At 46.1% G+C, this 26,507-nt stretch overlaps 1 protein-coding gene across 1 annotated transcript; it reads right to left on the bottom strand.

The window, feature by feature from the left end:
• Positions 1–23,013: 23,013 nt before the first annotated feature.
• LOC123071437 (sedoheptulose-1,7-bisphosphatase, chloroplastic-like) lies at positions 23,014–26,380 on the bottom strand. The gene is made up of 8 exons (XM_044494980.1): positions 26,074–26,380; positions 25,851–25,988; positions 25,551–25,736; positions 25,376–25,457; positions 24,692–24,913; positions 24,503–24,603; positions 24,331–24,402; positions 23,014–23,450 (listed from the first exon to the last, which is right to left on the bottom strand). Exons 1-8 carry the CDS (start codon positions 26,170–26,172, stop codon positions 23,169–23,171), a joined length of 1,182 nt encoding a protein of 393 aa, XP_044350915.1. The 5' UTR covers positions 26,173–26,380; the 3' UTR covers positions 23,014–23,168.
• Positions 26,381–26,507: the final 127 nt, after the last annotated feature.

The raw sequence follows: 26,507 nt of genomic DNA, 5'->3' as shown, positions 1-26,507 counted from the left end.
CTAGTCCAACTAGGATTCCTCGGAGGGGAAGGGAGAGAGGGGGGCCGGCCACCTTCTCCTAGTCCTAATAGGACTAGGGGAGGGGGAAGTGGCGCAGCCACCTTGGGCTGCCCCTTTCTTCTTTCCACTAAGGCCCATGAAGGCCCATATGGCTCCCGGGGGGTTCCGGTAACCCTCCCGGTACTCCGGTAAAATCCCGATTTCACCCGGAACACTTCCGATGTCCAAACATAGGCTTCCAATATATCAATCTTTACGTCTCGACCATTTCGAGACTCCTCGTCATGTCGGTGATCACATCCGGGACTCCGAACAACCTTCGGTACATCAAAACTCATAAACTCATAATATAACTGTCATCGAAACCTTAAGCGTGCGGACCCTACGGGTTCGAGAACAATGTAGACATGACCGAGACACGTCTCCGGTCAATAACCAATAGCGGGACCTGGATGCCCATATTGGCTCCTACATATTCTACGAAGATCTTTATCGGTCAGACCGCATAACAACATACGTTGTTCCCTTTGTCATCGGTATGTTACTTGCCCGAGATTCGATCGTCGGTATCCAATACTTAGTTCAATCTCGTTACCGGCAAGTCTCTTTACTCGTTCCGTAATACATCATCTCACAACTAACATATTAGTTGTAATGCTTGCAAGGCTTATGTGATGTGTATTACCGAGAGGGCCCAGAGATACCTCTCTGACAATCAGAGTGACAAATCCTAATCTCGAAATACGCCAACCCAACATCTACTTTTGGAGACACCTGTAATGCTCCTTTATAATCACCCAGTTACGTTGTGACGTTTGGTAGCACCCAAAGTGTTCCTCCGGCAAACGGGAGTTGCATAATCTCATAGTCATAGGAACATGTATAAGTCATGAAGAAAGCAATAGCAACATACTAAACGATCGTGTGCTAAGCTAATGGAATGGGTCATGTCAATCAGATCATTCAACTAATGATGTGACCTCTTTAATCAAATAACAACTCATTGTTCATGGTTAGGAAACATAACCATCTTTGATTAACGAGCTAGTCAAGTAGAGGCATACTAGTGACACTTTGTTTGTCTATGTATTCACACATGTATTATGTTTCTGATTAATACAATTCTAGCATGAATAATAAACATTTATCATGATTATAAGGAAATAAATAATAACTTTATTATTGCCTCTAGGGCATATTTCCTTCAGTCTCCCACTTGCACTAGAGTCAATAATCTAGATTACACTGTAATGATTCTAACACCCATGGAGCTTTGGTGCTGATCATGTTTTGCTCGTGGAAGAGGCTTAGTCAACGGATCTGCAACATTCAGATCCGTATGTATCTTGCAAATCTCTATGTCTCCCACCTGGACTAGATGCCGGATGGAATTGAAGCGTCTCTTGATGTGTTTGGTCCTTTTGTGAAATCTGGATTCCTTTGCCAAGGCAATTGCACCAGTGTTGTCACAAAAGATTTTCATTGGACCCGATGCACTAGGTATGACACCTAGATCGGATATGAACTCCTTCATCCAGACTCCTTCATTTGCTGCTTCCGAAGCAGCTATGTACTCCGCTTCACATGTAGATCCCGCTACGACGCTTTGTTTAGAACTGCACCAACTGACAGCTCCACTGTTTAATGTAAACACGTATCCGGTTTACGATTTAGAATCGTCCGGATCAGTGTCAAAGCTTGCATCAACGTAACCTTTTACAGTGAGCTCTTTGTCACCTCCATATACGAGAAACATATCCTTAGTCCTTTTCAGGTATTTCAGGATGTTCTTGACCGCTGTCCAGTGATCCACTCCTGGATTACTTTGGTACCTCCCTGCTAAACTTATAGCAAGGCACACATCAGGTCTGGTACACAGCATTGCATACATGATAGAGCCTATGGCTGATGCATAGGGAACATCTTTCATATTCTCTCTATCTTCTGCAGTGGTCGGGCATTGAGTCTTACTCAACTTCACACCTTGTAACACAGGCAAGAATCCTTTCTTTGCTTGATCCATTTTGAACTTCTTCAAAATTTTGTCAAGGTATGTGCTTTGTGAAAGTCCAATTAAGCGTCTTGATCTATCTCTATAGATCTTAATGCCTAATATGTAAGCAGCTTCACCGAGGTCTTTCATTAAAAAACTTTTATTCAAGTATCCCTTTATGCTATCCAGAAATTCTATATCATTTCCAATCAGTAATATGTCATCCACATATAATATCAAAAATGCTACAGAGCTCCCACTCACTTTCTTGTAAATACAGGCTTCTCCGAAAGTCTGTATAAAACCAAATGCTTTGATCACACTATCAAAACGTTTATTCCAACTCCGAGAGGCTTGCACCAATCCATAAATGGATCACTGGAGCTTGCACACTTTGTTAGCTCCCTTTGGATCGACAAAACCTTCCGGTTGCATCATGTACAACTCTTCTTCCAGAAATCCATTCAGGAATGCAGTTTTGACATCCATCTGCCAAATTTCATAATCATAAAATGCGGCAATCGCTAACATGATTCGGACTGACTTAAGCATCGCTACGGGTGAGAAAGTCTCATCGTAGTCAACCCCTTGAACTTGTCGAAAACCTTTCGCGACAAGTCGAGCTTTGTAGACAGTAACATTACCATCAGCGTCAATCTTCTTCTTGAAGATCCATTTATTCTCAATTGCTTGCCGATCATCAGGCAAGTCAACCAAAGTCCATACTTTGTTCTCATACATGGATCCCATCTCAGATTTCATGGCTTCAAGCCACTTTGCGGAATCTGGGCTCACCATCGCTTCTTCATAGTTCGTAGGTTCATCATGATCTAGTAGCATGACTTCCAGAACAGGATTACCGTACCACTCTGGTGCGGATCTTACTCTGGTTGATCTACGAGGTTCAGTAGTATCTTGTTCTGAAGTTTCATGATCATTATCATTAACTTCCTCACTTATTGGTGTAAGTGTCGCAGAAACAGTTTTCTGTGATGTACTACTTTCCAATAAGGGAGCAGGTATAGTTACCTCGTCAAGTTCTACTTTCCTCCCACTCACTTCTTTCGAGAGAACTCCTTCTCAAGAAAGTTTCCGAATTTAGCAACAAAAGTCTTGCCTTCGGATCTGTGATAGAAGGTGTATCCAATAGTTTCCTTTGGATATCCTATGAAGACACATTTCTTCGATTTGGGTTCGAGCTTATCAGGTTGAAGCTTTTTTCACATAAGCATCGCAACCCCAAACTTTCAGAAACGACAACTTTGGTTTCTTGCCAAACCACAGTTCATAAGGCGTCGTCTCAACGGATTTTGATGGTGCCCTATTTAACGTGAATGCGGCCGTCTCTAGAGCGTATCCCCAAAATGATAGCGGTAAATCAGTAAGAGACATCATAGATCGCACCATATCTAGTAAAGTACGATTACGACGTTCAGACACACCATTACGCTGTGGTGTTCCGGGTGGCGTGAGTTGCGAAACTATTCCACAGTTTTTCAAATGTACACCAAACTCGTAACTCAAATATTCTCCTCCGCGATCAGATCGTAGAAACTTTATTTTCTTGTTACGATGATTTTCAACTTCACTCTGAAATTCTTTGAACTTTTCAAATGTTTCAGACTTATGTTTCATTAAGTAGATATATCCATATCTGCTCAAATCATCTGTGAAGGTGAGAAAATAACAATATCCGCTACGAGCCTCAATATTCATCGGACCACATACATCGGTATGTATGATTTCCAACAAATCTGTTGCTCTCTCCATAGTACCGGAGAACGGTGTTTTAGTCATCTTGCCCATGAGGCACGGTTCGCAAGTACCAAGTGATTCATAATCAAGTGGTTCTAAAAGTCCATCAGTATGGAGTTTCTTCATGCGCTTTACACCGATATGACCTAAAGACAGTGCCACAAATAAGTTGCACTTTCATTATCAACTCTGCATCTTTTGGCTTCAACATTATGAATATGTGTATTACTACTATCGAGATTCAATAAAAATAGACCACTCTTCAAGGGTGCATGACCATAGAAGATATTACTCATATAAATAGAACAACCATTATTCTCTGATTTAAATGAATAACCGTCTCGCATTAAACAAGATCCAGATATAATGTTCATGCTCAATGCTGGCACCAAATAACAATTATTTAGGTCTAATATTAATCCCGAAGGTAGATGTAGAGGTAGCGTGCCGACCGCGATCACATCGACTTTGGAACCGTTTCCCACGCGCATCGTCACCTCGTCCTTAGCCAATCTTCGCTTAATCCGTAGCCCCTGTTTCGAGTTGCAAATATTAGCAACAGAACCAGTATCAAATACCCAGGTGCTACTGCGAGCATTAGCAAGGTACACATCAATAACATGTATATCACATATACCTTTGTTCACCTTGCCATCCTTCTTATCCGCCAAATACTTTGGGCAGTTCCGCTTCCAGTGACCAGTCTGCTTACAGTAGAAGCACTCAGTTTCAGGCTTAGGTCCAGACTTGGGTTTCTTCTCTTGAGCAGCAACTTGTTTGCCGTTCTTCTAGAAGTTCCCCTTCTTCTTCCCTTTGCCCTTTTTCTTGAAACTAGTGGTTTTGTTTACCATCAACACTTGATGCTCCTTTTTGATTTCTACCTCCGCAGCTTTCAGCATTGCGAAGAGCTCGGGAATAGTCTTGTTCATCCCTTGCATATTATAGTTCATCACGAAGCTCTTGTAGCTTGGTGGCAGTGATTGGAGAATTCTGTCAATGACGCAATCATCTGGAAGATTAACTCCCAATTGAATCAAGTGATTATTATACCCAGACATTTTGAGTATATGCTCACTGACAGAACTGTTCTCCTCCATCTTGCAGCTATAGAACTTATTGGAGACTTCATATCTCTCAATTAGGGCATTTGCTTGAAATATTAACTTCAACTCCTGAAACATCTCATATGCTCCATGACGTTCAAAACGTCGTTGAAGTCCTGATTCTAAGCCGTAAAGCATGGCACACCGAACTATCGAGTAGTCATCAGCTTTGCTCTGCCAGACGTTCATAACATCTGGTGTTGCTCCAGCAGCAGGCCTGGCACCCAGCGGTGCTTCCAGGACGTAATTCTTCTGTGCAGCAATGAGGATAATCCTCAAGTTACGGACCCAGTCCGTGTAATTGCTACCATCATCTTTCAACTTTGCTTTCTCAAGGAACGCATTAAAATTCAACGGAACAACAGCACGAGCCATCTATCTACAACCAACATAAATAAGCAAGATACTATCAGGTACTAAGTTCATGATAAATTTAGTTCAATTAATCATATTACTTAAGAACTCCCACTTAGATAGACATCCCTCTAATCCTCTAAGTGATCACGTGATCCAAATCAACTAAACCATGTCCGATCATCACGTGAGATGGAGTAGTTTCATCGGTGAACATCATTATGTTGATCATATCTACTATATGATTCATGCTCGACCTTTCGGTCTCCGTGTTCCGAGGCCATATCTGTATATGCTTGGCTCGTCAAGTATAACCTGAGTATTCCGCATGTGCAACTGCTTTGCACCCGTTGTATTTGAACGTAGAGCCTATCACACCCGATCATCACGTGGTGTCTCAGCACGAAGAACTTTCGCAACGGTGCATACTCAGGGAGAACACTTCTTGACAATTTAGTGAGAGATCATCTTATAATGCTACCGTCAATCAAAGCAAGATAAGATGCATAAAAAGATAAACATCACATGCAATCAATATAAGTGATATGATATGGCCATCATCATCTTGTGCTTGTGATCCCCATCTCCGAACCACCGTCATGATCACCATCGTCACCGGCGCGACACCTTGATCTCCATCGTAGCATCGTTGTCGTCTCGCCAATCTTATGCTTCCACGACTATCACTACCGTTTAGTAATAAAGTAAAGTATTACATCGCGATTGCATTGCATACAATAAAGCGACAACCATATGGCTCCTGCCAGTTGCCAATAACTTGGTTACAAAACATGATCATCTCATACAATAAAATTCAGCATCATGCCTTGACCATATCACATCACAACATGCCCTGCAAAAACAAGTTAGACGTCCTCTACTTTGTTATTGCATGTTTTACGTGGCTGCTACGGGCTTAAGTAAGAACCAATCTCACCTACGCATCAAAACCACAATGATAGTTTGTCAAATAGACTCCGTTTTAACCTTCGCAAGGACCGGGCGTAGCCACACTCGGTTCAACTAAAGTTGGAGAGACAGTCGCCCGCAAGCCATCTATGTGCAAAGCACGTCGAGGGAACCGGTCTCGCGTAAGCGTACGCGTAAGGTTGGCCCGGGTCGTCTCGTCCAACAATACCGCCGAACCAAAGTATGACATGCTGGTAGGCAGTATGACTTGTATCGTCCACAACTCACTTGTGTTCTACTCGTGCATATAACATCAACATAAATAACCTAGGCTCGGATGCCACTGTTGGGGAACGTAGTAATTTCAAAAAAAATTCCTACGCACACGCAAGATCATGTGATGCATAGCAACGAGGGGGAGAGTATTGTCTACGTACCCAACGCAAACCGACTGCGGAAGCGATGACACGACGTAGAGGAAGTAGTCGTACGTCTTCACGATCCAATCAATCAAGCACCGAAACTACGGCACCTCCGAGTTTGAGCACACGTTCAGCTCGATGACGATCCCTGGACTCCGATCCAGCAAAGTGTCGGGGAAGAGTTCCGTCAGCACGACGGCATGGTGACGATCTTGATGAACTACAGCAGCAGGGCTTCGCCTAAACTCCGCTACAGTATTATCGAGGAATATGGTGGCAGGGGGCACCGCACACGGCTAAGGAACAGATCACGTGGATCAACTTGTGTGTCTAGAGGTGCCCCTTGCCTCCGTATATAAAGGAGCCAAGGGGGAGGGCTGGCCGGCCAAGGAGGGGAGGCGCAGGAGAGTCCTACTCCCTCTGGGAGTAGGATTCCTCCCCCCAATCCTAGTCCAACTAGGATTCCTCGGAGGGGAAGGGAGATAGGGGGGCCGGCCACCTTCTCCTAGTCCTAATAGGACTAGGCGAGGGGGAAGTGGCGCAGCCACCTTGGGCTGCCCCTTTCTCCTTTCCACTAAGGCCCATGAAGGCCCATATGGCTCCCGGGGGGTTCCGGTAACCCTCCCGGTACTCCGGTAAAATCCCGATTTCACCCGGAACACTTCCGATGTCCAAACATAGGCTTCCAATATATCAATCTTTACGTCTCGACCATTTCGAGACTCCCCGTCATGTCCGTGATCACATCCGGGACTCCGAACAACCTTCGGTACATCAAAACTCATAAACTCATAATATAACTGTCATCGAAACCTTAAGCGTGCGGACCCTACGGGTTCGAGAACAATGTAGACATGACCGAGACACGTCTCCGGTCAATAACCAATAGCGGGACCTAGATGCCCATATTGGCTCCTACATATTCTAAGAAGATCTTTATCGGTCAGACCGCATAACAACATACGTTGTTCCCTTTGTCATCGGTATGTTACTTGCCCGAGATTCGATCGTCGGTATCCAATACTTAGTTCAATCTCGTTACCGGCAAGTCTCTTTACTCGTTTCGTAATACATCATCTCACAACTAACATATTAGTTGTAATGCTTGCAAGGCTTATGTGATGTGTATTACCGAGAGGGCCCAGAGATACCTCTCCGACAATCGGAGTGACAAATCCTAATCTCGAAATACGCCAACCCAACATCTACTTTTGGAGACACCTGTAATGCTCCTTTATAATCACCCAGTTACGTTGTGACGTTTGGTAGCACCCAAAGTGTTCCTCCGGCAAACGGGAGTTGCATAATCTCATAGTCATAGGAACATGTATAAGTCATGAAGAAAGCAATAGCAACATACTAAACGATCGTGTGCTAAGCTAATGGAATGGGTCATGTCAATCAGATCATTCAACTAATGATGTGACCTCTTTAATCAAATAACAACTCATTGTTCATGGTTAGGAAACATAACCATCTTTGATTAACGAGCTAGTCAAGTAGAGGCATACTAGTGACACTTTGTTTGTCTATGTATTCACACATGTATTATGTTTCCGATTAATACAATTCTAGCATGAATAATAAACATTTATCATGATTATAAGGAAATAAATAATAACTTTATTATTACCTCTAGGGCATATTTCCTTCACCTAGAACTATTCTTGGTCAATAACCAATAGCGGAACCTGGATGCTCATATTGGCTCCTACATATTCTACGAAGATCTTTATCGGTCAAACCGCATAACAATATACGTTGTTCCCTTTGTCATCGGTATGTTACTTGCCCGAGATTCGATCGTCGGTATCCAATACCTAGTTCAATCTCGTCACCGGCAAGTCTCTTTACTCGTTCCGTAATGCATCATCCCGTAACCAATTCATTTGGTCACATTGCTTGCAAGGCTTATAATGATGTGCATTACCGAGAGGGCCCAAAGATACCTCCCCGACAATCGGAGTGACAAAACCTAATCTCGAAATACGCCAACTCAACATGTACCTTCGGAGACACCTATAGTACTCCTTTATAATCACCCAGTTACGTTGTGACGTTTGGTAGTGCCCAAAGTGTTCCTCCGGTAAACGGGAGTTGCACAATTCTCATAGTTACAGGAACATGTATAAGTCATGAAGAAAGCAATAGCAATATACTAAATGATCAAGTGCTAGGCTAACGGAATGGGTCATGTCAATCACATCATTCTCCTAATGATGTGACCTCATTAATCAAATGACAACACATGTCTATGGTTAGGAAACAAAACCATCTTTGATTAATGAGCTAGTCAAGTAGAGGCATACTAGTGACTATATGTTTGTCTATGTATTCACACATGTATCATGTTTCCGGTTAATACAATTCTAGCATGAATAATAAACATTTATCATGATATAAGGAAATAAATAATAACTTTATTATTGCCTCTAGGGCATATTTCCTTCAGTCTCCCACTTGCACTAGAGTCAATAATCTAGTTCACATCAGCATGTGATTCAACACCAATATTCACATCTGTATGTGATTAATACCCATAGTTCACATCGTCATGTGATCAACACCCAAAGGGTTTACTAGAGTCAATAATCTAGTTCACATCGCTATGTGATTAACACCCAAAAGAGTACTAAGGTATGATCATGTTTTGCTCGTGAGAGAAGCTTAGTCAACGGGTCTGTCATATTTAGAGCAGTATGTATTTCGCAAATATTCTATGTCCACAATGCTCTGCACGGAGCTACTCTAGCTAATAGCTCCCACTTTCAATATGTATCCAGATTGAGACTTAGAGTCATCTGGATTGGTGTAAAAGCTTGCATCGTTGTAACTTTTACGATGGGCTCTTTTATCACCTCCATAATCGAGAAACATCTCCTTAGTTCTCACTAAGGATATTCTTGACCGCTGTCTAGTGATCTACTCCTAGATCAAAATTGTATTCCTTTGTCAAACTCAGAGCAAGGTATACAATAGGTCTGGTTCACAGCATAGCATACTTTATAGAACCTATGACTGAGGCATAGGGAATGACTTTTCATTCTTTTTCTATTTTCTGCCATGGTCGGGTCTTGAGTCTTACTCAACTTCACACCTTTGCATCACAGGCAAGAACTCCTTCTTTGACTGTTCCATTTTGAACTATTCAAAAATTTATCAAGGTATGTACTCATTGAAAAATCTTATCAAGCGTCTTGATATATCTATATAGATCTTGATGCTCAATGTGTAAGCAGCTTCACCGAGGTCTTGCTTTGAAAAACTCTTTTTCAAGTATCCTTTCATGCTATCCAGAATTTCTATATCATTTCCAATCAACAATATGTCACCCACATATAATATTAGAAATGCTACAGAGCTCCCACTCACTTTCTTGTAAATACAGGCTTCTCAAAAAGTCTGTATAAAATCATATGCTTTGATCAACTCATCAAAGCGTATATTCCAACTCCGAGATGCTTGCACATTTTGTTAGCACCTTTAGGATTGACAAAACCTTCTAGTTGCATCATATACAACTCTTCTTTAAGAAAACTATAAAGGAATGCAGTTTTGACATCCATTTGCCAGATTTCATAAAATGTGGCAATTGCTAACATGATTCGGACAGACTTAAGCATCGCTACAGTTGAGAAAATCTCATTGTAGTCAACACCTTGAACTTGTCAAAAACCCTTTTGCGACAAGTTGAGCTTTGTAGATAGTAACACTACTATCAACGTCCGTCTTCCTCTTGAAGATCCATTTATTTTTATGGTTTGCCGATCATCGGGCAAGTCCACCAAAGTCCACACTTTGTTCTCATACATGGATCCCATCTCAGATTTCATGGCCTCTAGCCATTTTGCGGAATCTGGGCTCATCATCGCTTCCTCATAGTTCGTAGGTTCATCATGGTCTAGTAAATGACTTCCAGAACATGATTACCATACCACTCTGGTGCGGATCTTACTCTGGAAGACCTACGAGGTTTGGTAGCAACTTGATCTGAAGTTTCATGATCATCATCATTAACTTCCTCACTAATTGGTGTAGGAATTACTGGAACTGATTTCTGTGATGAACTACTTTCCAATAAGGGAGAAGGTACAATTACCTCATCAAGTTCTACTTTCCTCCCACTCACTTCTTTCGAGAGAAACTCCTTCTCTTAGAAAGGATCCATTATTAGCAACGAATAACTTGCCTTCGGATCTGTGATAGAAGGTGTACCCAATAGTTACCTTTGGATATTCTATGAAGACGCACTTCTCCGATTTGGGTTCAAGCTTATCAGGTTGAAACTTTTTCACATAAGCATCGCAGCCCCAAAATTTAAGAAACGACAACTTTGGTTTCTTGCCAAACCACAGTTCATAAGGCGTCATCTCAACGGATTTCGATGGTGCCCTATTTAAAGTGAATGCAACTGTCTCTAATGCACAACCCCAAAACAATAGTGGTAAAACCGATAAGAGACATCATAGATCACACCATATCTAGTAAAGTACGATTACGACGTTCGGACACACCATAACGTTGTGGTGTTCCAGGTGGCTTGAGCTGTGAAACTATTCCACATTGTTTTAATTGATGACCAAACTAGTAACTCAAACATTCGTCTCCGCGATCAGATCGCAGAAACTTTATTTTCTTGTTATGATGATTTTTCCACTTCACTCTGAAATTCTTTGAACCTTTCAACTATTTCAGACTTATGTTTCATCAAGTAGATATACTCATATCTGCTCAAATCATCTTGTGAAGGTCAGAAAATAACGATACTTGCCACGAGCATCAACACTCATTGGATCGCATACATCGGTATGTATTATTTCCAATAAGTCAGTAGCTTGTTCCATTGTTCCGGAGAACGGAGTTTTAGTCATCTTGCCCAAAAGGCACGGTCCGCAAGCATCAAATGATTCATAACCAAGTGATTCCGAAAATCCATCTTTACGGAGTTTCTTCATGAGATTTACACCGATATGACCCAAACGGCAGTGCCACAAATAAGTTGCACTATCATTATTAACTTTGCATCTTTTGGCATCAGTATTATGAATATGTGTATCACTATGATCGAGATCCAACAAACTATTTTCATTGGGTGTATAACCATCGAAGGTTTTATTCATGTAAACAGAATAACAATTATTCTCTAACTTTAAATGAATAACCGTATCGCAGTAAACACAATCAAATCATGTTCATGCTCAACGCAAATACCAAATAACATTTATTTAGGTTTAACACTAATCCCGAAAGTATAGGGAGTGTGCGATGATGATCATATCAATCTTGGAACTACTTCCAACACTCATCGTCACTTCCCCTTCAACTAGTCTCTGTTTATTCTGTAACTCCTGTTTCGAGTTACTAATCTTAGCAACCGAACAAGTATCAAATACTCAGGAGCTACTATAAACACTAGTAAGGCACACATCAATAACCTGTATATCAAATATACCCTTGTTCACTTTTCCATCCTTCTTATCCACCAAATATTCAGGGCATTTCCGCTTCCAGTGACCATTTCCTTTGCAATGTAAGCACTCAGTTTCAGGCTTTGGTTCAGCTTTGGGCTTCTTCATGGGAGTGACAACTTGCTTGCCATTCTGCTTGAAGTTCCCTTTCTATCCCTTTGCCCTTTTCTTGAAACTAGTGTTCTTGTCAATCATCAACACTTGATGCTCTTTTCTTGATTTCTACCTTCGTCGATTTCAGCATCACGAAGAGCTCGCGAATTGTTTTCGTCATCCCTTGCATACTATAGTTCATCACGATGTTCTAGTAACTTAGTGATGGTGACTAGAGAATTCTATCAATCACTATATTATCTGGAAGATTAACTCCCACTTGATTCAAGCAATTGAAGTACCTAGACAATCTGAGCACATGCTCACTAGTTGAGCGATTCTCCTCCATCTTTTAGCTATAGAACTTGTTGGAGACTTCATATCTCTCAACTCAGGTATTTGCTTGAAATATTAACTTCAACTCTTGGAACATCTCATATGGTCCATGACGTTCAAAACGTCTTCGAAGTCCCGATTCTAAGCCGTTAAGCATGGTGCACTAAACTATCAAGTAGTCATCATATTGAGCTAGCCAAACATTCATAACGTCTGCGTCTGCTCCTGCAATAGGTCTGTCACCTAGCGGTGCATTAAGGACATAATTCTTCTGTGCAGCAATGAGGATAAACCTCAGATCACGGATCCAATCCGCATCATTGCTACTAACATCTTTCAACACAATTTTCTCTAGGAACATATCAAAATAAACATATGAAAGCAACAACGCAAGCTATTGATCTACAGCATAATTTGCAAAATACTACCAGGACTAAGTTCATGATAAATTTAAGTTCAATTAATTATATTACTTAAGAACTCCCACTTAGAAAGACATCTCTCTAGTCATCTAAGTGATCACGTGATCCAAATCAACTAAACCATGTCCGATCATCACGTGAGATGGAGTAGTTTCAATGGTGAACATCACTATGTTGATCATATCTACTATATGATTCATGTTCGACCTTTTGGTCTCCGTGTTCCGAGGCCATATCTGTATATGCTAGGCTCGTCAAGTATGACTTGAGTATTCCACGTGTGCAACTGTTTTGCACCCGTTGTATTTGAACGTAGAGCCTATCACACCCGATCATCACGTGGTGTCTCAGCACGAAGAACTTTCGCAACGGTGCATACTCAGGGAGAACACTTCTTGATTATTAGCGAGAGATCATCTTAAAATGCTACCGTCAATCAAAGCAAGATAAGATGCATAAAGGATAAACATCACATGCAATCAATATAAGTGATATGATATGGCCATCATCATCTTGTGCTTGCGATCTCCATCTTCGAAACACCGTCGTGATCACCATCGTCACCGGCGCGACACCTTGATCTCTATCGTAGCATCGTTGTCGTTACGCCATCTATTGCTTCTACGACTATCGCTACCACTTAGAGATAAAGTAAAGCAATTACAGGGCGTTTGCATTTCATACAATAAAGCGACAACCATATGGCTCCGGCCAGTTGCCGATAACTTCAGTTACAAAACATGATCATCTCATACAATAAAATATAGCATCACGTCTTGACCATATCACATCACAACATGCCCTGCAAAAACAAGTTAGACGTCCTCTATTTTGTTGTTGCAAATTTTACGTGGCTGCTACGGGCTTTAGCAAGAACCGTTCTTACCTACGCATAAAAACCACAACGATAGTTCGTCAAGTTGGTGCTGTTTTAACCTTCGCAAGGACCAGGCGTAGCCACACTCAATTCAGCTAAAGTGAGAGAGACAGACACCCGCCAGCCACCTTTAAGCACGAGTGCTCACAACGGTGAAACCAGTCTCGCGTAAGCGTACGCATAACGTCGGTCCGGGCCGCTTCATCTCACAATACCGCCGAACCAAAGTATGACATGCTGGTAAGCAGTATGACTTGTATCGCCCACAACTCACTTGTGTTCTACTCGTGCATATAACATCAACGCATAAAACCTAGGCTCGGATGCCACTGTTGGGGAACGTAGTAATTTCAAAAAAATTCCTACGTACACGCAAGATCATGGTGATGGCATAGCAACGAGAGGGGAGAGTGTGTCCACGTACCCTTGTAGACCGAAAGCGGAAGCGTTAGAACAACGCGGTTGATGTAGTCGTACGTCTTCACGGCCCGACCGATCAAGCACCGAAACTACGGCACCTCCGAGTTCTAGCACACGTTCAGCTCGATAACGTCCCTCGAACTCCGATCCAGCCGAGTGTCGAGGGAGAGTTCCGTCAGCACGACGGCGTGGTGACGATCTTGATGTACTACCGACGCAAGGCTTCGCCTAAGCACCGTTACGATATTATCGAGGTGGATTGTGGTGGAGGGGGGCACCGCACACGGCTAAGAGATCCAAGGGATCAATTGTTGTTGTGCCTAGAGGTGCCCCCTGCCCCCGTATATAAAGGAGCAAGGGGGAGGGGGCGGCTGGCCTAGTAGGGGCGCGCCAAGGGGAGTCCTACTCCCACCGGGAGTAGGACTCCCTCCTTCCTTGTTGGAGTAGGAGAAGGGGGAAAGAGGGAGAGAGGAGGAAGGAAAAGGGGGCCACACCCCTTGTCCAATTCGGACCAGAGGGGGGCTGCGTGCCTCCTTCCTTTCGGCCTCTCTCCTCTATTCCCGTATGGCCCAATAAGGCCCATATACTCCCCGGCGAATTCCCGTAACTCTCCGGTACTCCGAAAAATACCCGAATCACTCGGAACCTTTCCGAACTCCGAATATAGTCGTCCAATATATCGATCTTTACGTCTCGACCATTTCGAGACTCCTCGTCATGTCCCTGATCTCATCCGGGACTCCGAACTCCTTCGGTACATCAAAACTCATAAACTCATAATATAACTGTCATCGAAACCTTAAGCGTGCGGACCCTACGGGTTCGAGAACTATGTAGACATGACCTAGAACTATTCTTGGTCAATAACCAATAGCGGAACCTGGATGCTCATATTGGCTCCTACATATTCTACGAAGATCTTTATCGGTCAAACCGCATAACAATATACGTTGTTCCCTTTGTCATCGGTATGTTACTTGCCCGAGATTCTATCGTCGGTATCCAATACCTAGTTCAATCTTGTTACCGGCAAGTCTCTTTACTCGTTCCGTAATGCATCATCCCGTAACCAACTCATTTGGTCACATTGCTTGCAAGGCTTATAATGATGTGCATTACCGAGAGGGCCCAGAGATACCTCTCCGACAATCGGAGTGACAAAACCTAATCTCGAAATACGCCAACTCAACATGTACCTTCGGAGACACCTGTAGTACTCCTTTATAATCACCCAGTTACGTTGTGACATTTGGTAGTACCCAAAGTGTTCCTCCGGTAAACGGGAGTTGCATAATTCTCATAGTTACAGGAACATGTATAAGTCATGAAGAAAGCAATAGCAATATACTAAACGATCAAGTGCTAGGCTAACGGAATGGGTCATGTCAATCACATCATTCTCCTAATGATGTGACCTCATTAATCAAATGACAACACATGTCTATGGTTAGGAAACAAAACCATCTTTGATTAATGAGCTAGTCAAGTAGAGGCATACTAGTGACTATATGTTTGTCTATGTATTCACACATGTATCATGTTTTCGGTTAATACAATTCTAGCATGAATAATAAACATTTATCATGATATAAGGAAATAAATAATAACTTTATTATTGCCTCTAGGGCATATTTCCTTCAGGCACTCCTCAGTACACCGGGGAGAGTAGCCGCGATCCTTGGGCATATACCAACTTAGGCCAAAAGCCCAAGCTTGGGGGAGTACGTATTCCTCACCGACTTTACATTCATGTTCACACACTCATTCTAGTGTCGGTGCTCATACTCTTTCATTGTACCATCCATGCTAGTTTAATTTCTTTTTCTAGTTTTCTTCTTGTGTGTTTGATAAACCTTAAAGAAAACCCAAAAAAATTAGTTAGTTTAATTTCCATGCCTGTAGTAGTAATAATTAAAAGAAACCCCAAAAAGATTTCTCGTTCTTCTTTTGCTTGTTGGGAGCTTTCCCGTGTAAATAGTTTTATTTCCTTTCTTTCCTTTGGGGGTCAAGAGTAGAAGTCCATAATGAAAATGTTTAGTGGCTCTCATATGCATCATTGTTGATTTAACGAAGAGCCCATATTACCTTGTCTTCTCCCTTGAATTGGATGCTTGCAGATTCCAGCATAGTCTAATGCACGTGCACTATTATTACTATACACACTGTTTGGTCATGCAAGTGAAAGGCAATAATGACGATATATGATGAAATGATTGGGATAAGAGGAGCTGGTATGAACTCGACCTCTCTTGTTTTTGTAAATATGATTAGCCAATCGTTCCTGATTCAGCCTATTATAAATAAACATGTTTGCAATGACAATTAGAGATTATAGTTGCTTATACCATGCTTAATTAGCTATGAGTTATAATGGTTTACCTTCGTGCCAACATGCTATTAAAATGGTTGTGATGTGGTATGATAGGGTGGTATCCTCCTTTGAATGAATTGGACTCAACTTGGCACATGTTCACGCATGTAGTTGAAACAAAAATCAACATAGCCTTCACGATATTTATGTTCATGGTGGATTATATCCTGCTCATGCTTCCACTCGGTGTTGATTAATTTTAATGCATGTTCATGACTGTTGTCGCTCTCTCAGTTGGTCGCTTCTCAGTCTTTTGCTAACCTTCACCTGTACAAAGCGGGAATACTGCTTGTGCATCCAAACTCCATAAACCCCAAAGTTATTCCATATGAGTCCACCATACCTTCCTATATGCGGTATTTACCTGTCGTTCCAAGTAAATTTGTATGTGCCAAACTCCAAACCTTCAAATGAAATTCTGTTTTGTATGCTCGAGCAGCTCATGTTTCAACTAGGGCTGTCTGTATCTTCCATGTAGGTGGGTTATTCTCAAGGGGAGTGGACTCCGCTCCTCATTCACGAGAAAATGGCCGGTAATCGGGATGCCCAGTCCCATGATCAAAAAGATCAAAGAAAATCGAAATAATTAAACAAAAACTCCCCCAGGACTGTTGCTAGTTGGAGGCACTCATTGTTTTGAGCAAGCCATGGATTGATGATTGTTGGTGAAGGGGGAGTATAAACTTTAAAATTCTGTTTGGGAACCGCCTATAATGTATGTAGCATGGAAGATATCGAGATCTCATAGTTGTTATGTTGACAGTGAAAGTATACCGCTCAAAATGTTATTCATCTCTATTTTAAAATCGAGCTCTGGCACCTCTACAAATCCCTGCTTCCCTCTGTGAAGGGCCTATCTATTTACTTTAATGTTGAGTCATCACCTTCTTATTAAAAAGCACCCGCTAGAGAGCACGATGTCATTTGCATGCATTACTATTAGTTTATATTGGGTATGACTTGACTGGATCTCTTTTACCATGAATTACAATGTTTAGTCAGTCCTTGATCTTTAAAGGTGCTCTGCATTTATGTTTTGCGGTCTCATAAAGGGCTAGCGAGATACCATCTTGTTATATCACATTATGATTGTTTTGAGAAAGTGTTGTCATCCGATTTTTATTATTATTGCTCGCTAGTTGATTAAGCCATAGATATGAGTAAATATGAGACCTAAGTGTTATTGTGAATGTGGTTAGTTCATAATCTTTGCTGAAAACTTGAATGCTTGCTTTACATATTTACAACAACAAGAACAAACAGAGTTTGTAAAATTTTTTTTTTATCACTTTCAGTTTATCAACTGAATTGCTTGAGGACAAGCAAAGGTTTAAGCTTGGGGCAGTTGATACGTCTCCAACACATCTACTTTTCCAAACAATTTTGCCCTTGTTTTGGACTCTAACTTGCATGATTTGAATGAAACTAACCCGGACTGACGCTGTTTTCAGCAGAACTGCCATGGTATTGTTTATTGTGCAGAAAACAAAAGTTCTCAGAATGACCTGAAAATCTAGGGAGATAACTTTTGGAAAATATAAAAAATATTGGTGAAAGAATCAAGGCCAGGGGCTCACACCCTGTCCACGAGGGTGGGGGCGCGCCCCCTCCCCCTGGGCGCGCCACCCTGTCTCGTGGGCCCCCTGATGCTCCACCGACCTCAACTCGAACTCTATATATTCTGTTTCACGGAGAAAAAAATCAGAGAGAAAGTTTCATTGCGTTTTGCGATACGGAGCCGCCGCCAAGCCATAATCTCTCTCGGGAGGGCTAATCCGGAGTCCGTTCGGGGCTCCGGAGAGGGGGATTCATTGCCGTCGTCATCATCAACCATCCTCCATCACCAATTTCATGATGCTCACCGCCGTGCGTGAGTAATTCCATCGTAGGCTTGCTGGACGGTGATGGGTTGGATGAGATTTACCATGTAATCAAGTTAGTTTTGTTAGGGTTTGATCCCTAGTATCCATTATGTTCTGAGATTGATGTTGCTATGACTTTGCTATGCTTAATGCTTGTCACTAGGCCTGAGTGCCATGATTTCAGATATTAACCTATTATGTTTTCATGAATATATGTGAGCTCTTGATCCTATCTTGCAAGTCTATAGTCACCTATTATGTGTTATGATCCGACAACCCCGAAGTGACAATAATCAGGATACTTCTCGGTGATGATCGTAGTTTGAGGAGTTCATGTATTCACTATGTGTTAATGCTTTGGTCCGGTACTCTATTAAAAGGAGGCCTTAATATCCCTTAGTTTCTATTAGGACCCTCACTGCCACGGAAGGGTAGGACAAAAGATGTCATGCAAGTTCTTTTCCATAAGCACGTATGACTATATTCGGAATACATGCCTACATTACACTGATGAATTGGAGCTAGTTCTGTGTCACCCTATGTAATAACTATTACATGAGGAATCGCATCCGACTTAATTATCCATTACTGATCCAATGCCTACGAGCTTTTCACATATTGTGCTTTGCTTATTTACTTTTCCGTTGCTGCTATTACAATCACTACAATACTGTTATCTTTACTTTTATCACTGTTACCATTACTATCATACTACTTTGCTACTAAATACTTTGCTGCAGATACTAAGTTATCCAGGTGTGATTGAATTGACAACTCAACTGCTAATACTTGAGAATATGCTTTGGCTCCTCTTGTGTTGAATCAATAAATTTGGGTTGAATACTCTACACTCGAAAACTGTTGCGATCCCCTATACTTGTGGGTTATCATGCAGCCACCACAAGATCTTCATCATCCGAGGACGAATTGTCCGATGAATAAATGAAGTGGTGGAAGAAAAATTCATCTCCACTATCCATACCTTTGTGGGCAAAGTGTCAAACACCTTGCGGTCGTGATGGCAAAGAGGTTGCGATGATCACCTCGATGCAGTAGGGGTGGTTGGCGGCCGGCTACTGGCCGCTCTGGAGCACTCGTTGGGAGTTGCCGTGGTCGCGGTGGTCCATAAATGTCGCCAGCGGTCGTATCCCCTCATCCACCGGCAACGACAGCGACAGCCAAATCTCCTCCAAGCGATGGCCAGAACTCCTACGAAAGCATGGGCGTGGTGGCAGCCATGTCGAGATGTGCTCTGGTATGGACGGCCGGGGGTGAGCAGTGAAGAGGCTGCCGGAGAATAGTGCCGGCGCCGGCGACGGGGGAGAGCGGATGGATGCTTTGGAAGCGAATGGAATGCTAGTGACCCCGACAGACGGGCCACGGGAAGACAAGGGCGTGCGTCGAGCCCGTCCGCGCGATGTCCGTTTCACCCCAAACTCGGCACAAGTTTGGACCAGGAATCGGTGGAAAACAGACAAAATCAGGACATTTGTCCGTTTGGGGCCGCGCGTTGGGCCGCGCTATTCGTCCGTTCTACCTCAAACGGACGCACCAGCACAGAATGGGGTCGCGCGCTAGAGTTGGCCTAACCAAGAACTAGTAGCACAGCATGGCGGACGCGCGCGAGCGGTGGCAGGCGGCGACAAAAGCCACTAAGGCCAACTCCACCACACGACCCCAAGCGGACGTCCGGTTTGGCCGGATTTTGTCCGTTTGGGGCGGCAATGGGTTCGCCCGTGTCCGCTCTTGTCCGTTGGGTCGTGGGTGCGCCCACCGCACGACCACGCCCCAAATCATGTCCGCGTTGGACGTGATTAAAAAAACAGAAAAACATAAATAAAATGACTAAAAAAGTAAATAAACGCAGTTAAAAAAACATAAAACATTAGTTAGGGGTCATGGCCACAAAACGGCCCAGTTTAACAGTTCACTTAACGGCCTAGTGCCATAATTAACATAAAAACAAAATAGAAAACTCCGCCCGCGCGCTCTTGCCGCGCCCATCGATGTCGTGGCCGTCGCCGTCTTCAGTGGCCGTCGGTGTCGTCGTCGTCACTAACGAGGTCGACGTAGGTCGGCGGCGTCCAGAGGTGGGACGGCGGCGCGTGGTACACGGGGGCGGGCTGGAAGGCCGGAGGTGCCTGCACCACCTCCTCCCGTGGCGAGGCCTCCCGCTCCGGTGACCGCGGCGGCGTGAAGCACGAGTTCACGCCCCTCCACGGCGTCGGCCATCTCTAGAGCCGTGCACGACCAGCTCCACTGCTGGCCCACCAGATCCAGGTGGAACGCGACCACCAGCGCGTCCTCCATCGCTTCCTCCGCCGCCACCATATCCAGCTCGGGGATGGCGACGTCGCCGGCCGCAGAGAGGGCTATCGTCTCCTCTAGGCCCGACCATTGGCGCTCATGATGCGTGTTCATGGAGTCCTCCATGACACGCTGCATGAGCCGGGCCTCCTCCTCCGCTGTCATGCGAGGAGGTGGAGGTAGTGATGGAGACGGGGAAGGCGACAGCGTGGGCGTGAGGCCGCGCACCTGTGTACGCCCGCGCACCTCCCGGCGTGGCCGCCGCGGCCCCGACATTGTGCCAGCGAAGTAGGACGCGCGATGCGTGTCGTGCTCGTCCTGGAGCCAGGTGTCCCAGAGGCTGGAATCGGGGGGCATACCTATCGTCGAAGTAGAGGTCGTCGGGGAGCACGCGGCGGCGGCGGCGATCTCATCGCGGTGCGCATGGCCGCTCTTCGGCACCGGCGGAATCGGGGCCCGGTCGACGGAGAGGTGCCAATTGTTGGGGAGGTGGACGTCGCTCCACGGGACCGGCGTCCTCGTCTCCCAGTAGCACCGGCACACATCGTCGCTGAGGTACTGTCATTCGCGCTCGCCGGCGGGCCTGGGGGCGATGGTGAAGGGGGCAGGCGCAGGGGCCCGGCGCGGGGGCGATGCGGCCTCCTTTTTCACGGAGCCGCGGCGGCGTCTCGACGAGGAGCCAGCCTCGTGGTCGTGCTTCCCCTTGCGGCCGTAGTTCCACGGGACCATGACTGTGAGGCGGCCGACCAACGAGTTCGAGGCTAGGGTTTGGGAGTGTCGGGTTTTGAGGAGGCCGCGGGGTGGAGTGGAAAGTGTGGACGATGACTGGTCCACGGCTTTTGCATTTAAGAACGACCGCGACATTTCTCTGTGCGGATGACAGGCAGGCCCGGCCGCCCGTGCACATTGATGTTGGCGGGTGGGAGGTAGGTGGCCGTCTGCCACGCGGCCCCGACGCGGACGAGCACGTGCCCGTTTGCTGTTCGCCACGACCCAAAACCGGCGTATGTTTGCGCTCGAAATGGATCGGTCCGGACACAAAACGGACAGAATGGGTTCGGCCATCGCGCGCTGGGCCGATCAATTTGTTCATTTTACTTCAAACGAACGGGGCCGGACGGGATAGGGTCGCGCGGTGGAGTTGGCCTAAGGCCTGAAGTCAAAAAAGCACGGCCAATCGGCGGCACCCGTCGCGTCGCCGGGAGGACGGGCACTGGCGCCGCGGTACCCGATGTCTCGAGACGCCGAGGAAACAAACTCCGGCATGGCCAAGATCGAATATTGACGACTGTGCAGCCGGACGTTTGCTAGCGTGGTACCGCGGTCTCCCCCTGCTCCTACCGCCTCCTCCTTTTTCCATGACAGGGTGACTCCGACGGCGGGCCGTCACGTCCATCGTCCCCTGCTGGGACGAGCTTTGCATGTTTCCGGTCGATGCAGTACGTACACTAGTAGGAGTAGCTAATAGCTTGGGGCATTGCGTCGGTTGCATCGATGGAGCTATGCGACGCCGGTCACGGTCAGGCCAGGCCAGAGATGGAGGCGCGCCATATTCCTACGTGCACTAGACGCCACCCTGCTGCCACGGCTGGCGGCACGCTCTGGCCATGCACGGCCTGCACCCGCAAGCAAACATGCATGTACTCCACCGCTCGATTGCGCAATCAGCGATCACATGCCATCCAAGTTTCCTCCTTGCGTCCTGGCGGTCTCCTTTTCACCGCGCTCGACTTGGACGGACTTGGACCATTCTTTAATGAAGTCTCGATCAAATGAATTACGGAGCACTGCTGCTGCCGCCGGCCGCCACAGTGCCCGGCTGCCCGCACACGGCCAGGCCCGTGTGGCTGCATGCCATGCGACGTGCAGAGCCTTGCGTCACATCATGCATCCCACTGTAGTGTACCGCGGTACCCGAAAGGGATTAAAAGAATGGACAGCCGCGGTGGTACGTACCGAGAGGATCGGCGGCCAGGATTTGTGGAGTCGGGGACTGCAGGGATCGATCTGCGCGGTTGGTCGGGGCGGGCGGGTTTCAGACAAACTGCTTTCTCAGTCTCAGGCAACAGAATGTTTATGGCGCGCGCTGCTCCTCTGTTGCACCCCATACCGTGGACTGTTGCATGCGGCCTGGCACGTAGTAGCTCGTGGAAACATCGGGACTGTTGCACAACAGTCCTGTGAGAGAGTGAGAGGAGCAAAGGTGCAGAGATCGGAGATCACGTTGCCTGCTTAGGTTAGAGACACGCAGACATCTGATGACACAAGTGTTGCCAATGCCATGCACAAGCGCACAACGGTGTCCGACAATCACCTCGCAGTGGAGACAAGGGCGGCAGACGTAAGCAAGCCCGTCTGCCCGCTGCATTACCAGTTCGCATCGTCACAAGACAACAACATGCTTCAGACGAACTCTATAACGGACATCTTGTTTTTCAGGTTGAAAAAAGCGTAAAAAAAGAAGATGGATCGATTATCAGGCGGTGGCGCCGACGGTGGCGCTGGCGGCGAGTCTGGAGGAGCCGTAGAGGGTCTCCTCGAAGCGGATTATCTCGTTCTTGGAGCCGTAGGCCACCTGGGTCCGCTCGTCCAGGACGGAGATCACCTTGTCCAGCACCGACTGCTTGCCGTCGCTGCTGTGCCCGCCGGCCTTCTCTATCAAGAACCCCAGCGGCGCCACCTCGAACAGCAGCCGCAGCTTCGCCTTGGCCGTCGGGGACGTCACGTTCGTGAAGATGCCCTTCTCCTTCACGATGATCTGCATGCACCATCAAACATCCATTTATTCTCACGCGTGCAGACGCTGCTAAAATGAAAGAATTCGATCTCTACATGCAATGGAGTGTACGTAGGGAGTTCACAGAAGCAAAGCAAGGTTGGTGCACTAGTACGCGCCATGCCGGTCGATCGACAGCATGGCCTTGCTTAAAGCAGACGCTGGTACAGGCTCGATGGTCGACCGCATGGGCGCGCGGTGGAACAACAGTTCGTGGCACTCACCGGGAGCACCCAGCCAAATTCAGAAAGTTGCGTTGCCTCGACTGGAAGATTGTCTCTCTGCGTGGCCAAAGGTGTAGGAGTGGAACTGACATGACAGATGATCATCACGTTGTTCAATGTTGGAGTTGGACTGAACAGGGGCTAGCCCTGATCATCGATGAGATATATCGCCCGTACTGAAGAACCACTGACATGGCATTTCAGTCCTCCTTTGGTTTTGGTTTGGAGGAATTTTGTAGGAATTTCACTTGATATAGGATTTCTATAGAAAAAAAATATCCTTTAGAGTCCTTCGGTTTGTAGGAACAAAATTGTATTCTTATGGAGGAATCTTCCTATCCTTCAAATTTCACAGGAAAATAAACATTAGTTTAGACTCAAGAAATCATATGATGTGAAGCAAAAGACATGTATTTTTCTCTTCCTATTCATAGGATTTGAGATGCATATCATCTCATTTCCTATGTTTTTTAACCCTATGAACCAAAGAAGGCCTCAGTGTTCCATGCAGGTGATCTTTCTGTTCATCTTACTGTACATATGTTTTCAGGGCAGCGTTGGTGGCTTGTAACTTCTAAGGATGCGAGCAAGCAATGTGACTAGTAATAATAACTGAAGAGAGTTGTTGATATATGTACCTGGTTGACATCAGGGACCATGCCTCCGGTGTAACGCAGCGTGTACTTCTCCTTCACATAGTAGTTGACAAGCTGCAAAGGGACATTTCCCACTTGTTAGATTCTGATTAGAACTGCTCCCACATCAATTTAGAGGTGTGCAGAGAAGCAACAAACCAAACAGTGACTGTACCTTGTCGTAATCAGGGTTATCAAATGTGGCCCTCAAGTTACCAGGGGAGAACATCTTCCCTTCTCCAATGGTTGTAGTGTCCTTGACATGCTGCCATTTACCTGCAGCATTTGTACACCTTCGATCAATACCATTCATTACATGTGTACAGAAGTTGGACTGAATACTTGATTCGGAACTAAAGTGAACCTTCGTCGAGAAGAAGGAATTCGTGCGTCCCAGGGCAGTCCTTGAGGGCAACAACGAAAGTGGTGCGAGGGCCGTAGATGCCCATGGCAGCAGCAACTTGGTCACCGCCGGTGACGCCCGTCAGCTTATCGCCGGGCCAGACACCGAAGATGGTTCCGACGGTGAAGTTGGTGTCCACAATGCTGGAACCATCAAGGGGGTCGAACGCCACACTGAATCCACCTGTAAGACGCGACGGAAAACCCGAGCCGATCAGAATTCAGAATGCCAAAATTTCTGCATCTCGTAAACGCCAGCTAAAATGAGCTACGTAGCTACAGTACATGCAGCTGCTGGTGAGTGGATGGTTCGTATGAGTAGAATCCAAGAGGACACCATGGTTACAAACATGTACAGATATATGTTGTTCCACTGCTATAGTGCTCTGAAGGTGACAAAGGGGACATGTGTTTTGTTCAGTAGCAGACTAGCAGTGGTGTTGCTGGTGTGGTGTGGCACTGAACTCTGTCCAGTACACTACAGTACCACTATATATTCAGGAATAGGAATGGCACGCGCTGTGTTAAGAACATGGTTAAAACATAAGGTGATCGTCTTCCTCCTTAACCATCATATCGAGATTTGGGCTTTGATTCCTGGCTGATTGTTTATCGTGACAAGATGGATGTGTGGTTATGTAAGTACCTTCGACCGGGCCACCCATGTCCTGCAGCTCGGGGACTTCCTCAGAGCACGCGTACTTGCAGACATGGGAGTACTCCAACGCCTGCATATATACAAGCGAGGTGAGGAACCGTGACGGGACGAGGCGTGCAGCACGCGTGCGTGGATGGAAAGCGCTGGCTCTTGGTCGTCTCACCTCGAAGAGGAGCTTGTCGGCGAGCATGTCGACGGCGAGCTGCTCGTCGCCGAAGGAGTTGACGCAGGCCGTGCCGCCGCAGGACGCCGTCCTGACCTTGAAGGCGATCGTCCTCATCGCCTCCCCCATGCAGATCAGCAGCCTGATGAGGTTCTTGTCCGGCGTCGCCTTGGTCAAGAACTCCTCCTGTCACCACACAAAAACCCCCAAAATATGCACAGACACCGTAAGCCTCACGTGACACCGGCGACGCGCAGGGGACTAGAGCATGTATACTGGTGATGGATGCACGGCACGCACCAGGCTGTCGCCGATCGCGCACCGGGTGGTGAGCGCCGCCCGGCTCGCCGCCTTGGACTGCCTCCCCGCCGGGAACGACGTCCTCGCCGTGTTCGCCCGCAGCGACTCGCCGTAGAACGAGGTCGCCGGCCTGGCAGCCTGCCGCCACATTACCCGTCAGGCATCAGGAAAAAGGAGGACGACTGTTTGGCGCGTGCAGCATGTGTATGTAGCTCTTGCGCACCTTGGGCCTGTAGGACTGCGAGAAGGACATGGCGGCGCAGCACGCCGGGGAGCGCGTGGCGGCCCCGCGGGCGTAGCCGGCAGCCGCGACGGTCTCCATTGCTGCTGGTTGGATGCCGGTGTGTAATCCGGCCGGCGCTGACGAGGAGGGGGGCTTACGGAGCTTAAGATTTCGGAAGCTGTTCTACGTTATTACGTTGCGGCGTGGCTCGAGGATTTGGGAGGAATGGATCACAGGCGGCGGACGCACGACTGGACCAGATAAGCCGGGGGCCAACGTGGCGCCGGAGAAGATAGAGCGCGGGGAGACGACCGTTCGTGGGTTGTGTGGCCATGCTGGGACGAGCCGACGATGGAACAGGCGAGCAGCACAGGATCGATCGGCCCGGGTGCGTACGGTTTTTGTGTGTGCCCTTCTCGTGGCAACTTGCACAG

This window comes from Triticum aestivum, chromosome 3B (genome assembly GCF_018294505.1).
Source record: "Triticum aestivum cultivar Chinese Spring chromosome 3B, IWGSC CS RefSeq v2.1, whole genome shotgun sequence".
Lineage (NCBI taxonomy): Eukaryota > Viridiplantae > Streptophyta > Magnoliopsida > Poales > Poaceae > Triticum > Triticum aestivum.
Note: the sequence above shows the minus strand (reverse complement) of the source record. Positions and strands in the feature narration are given on the sequence as shown.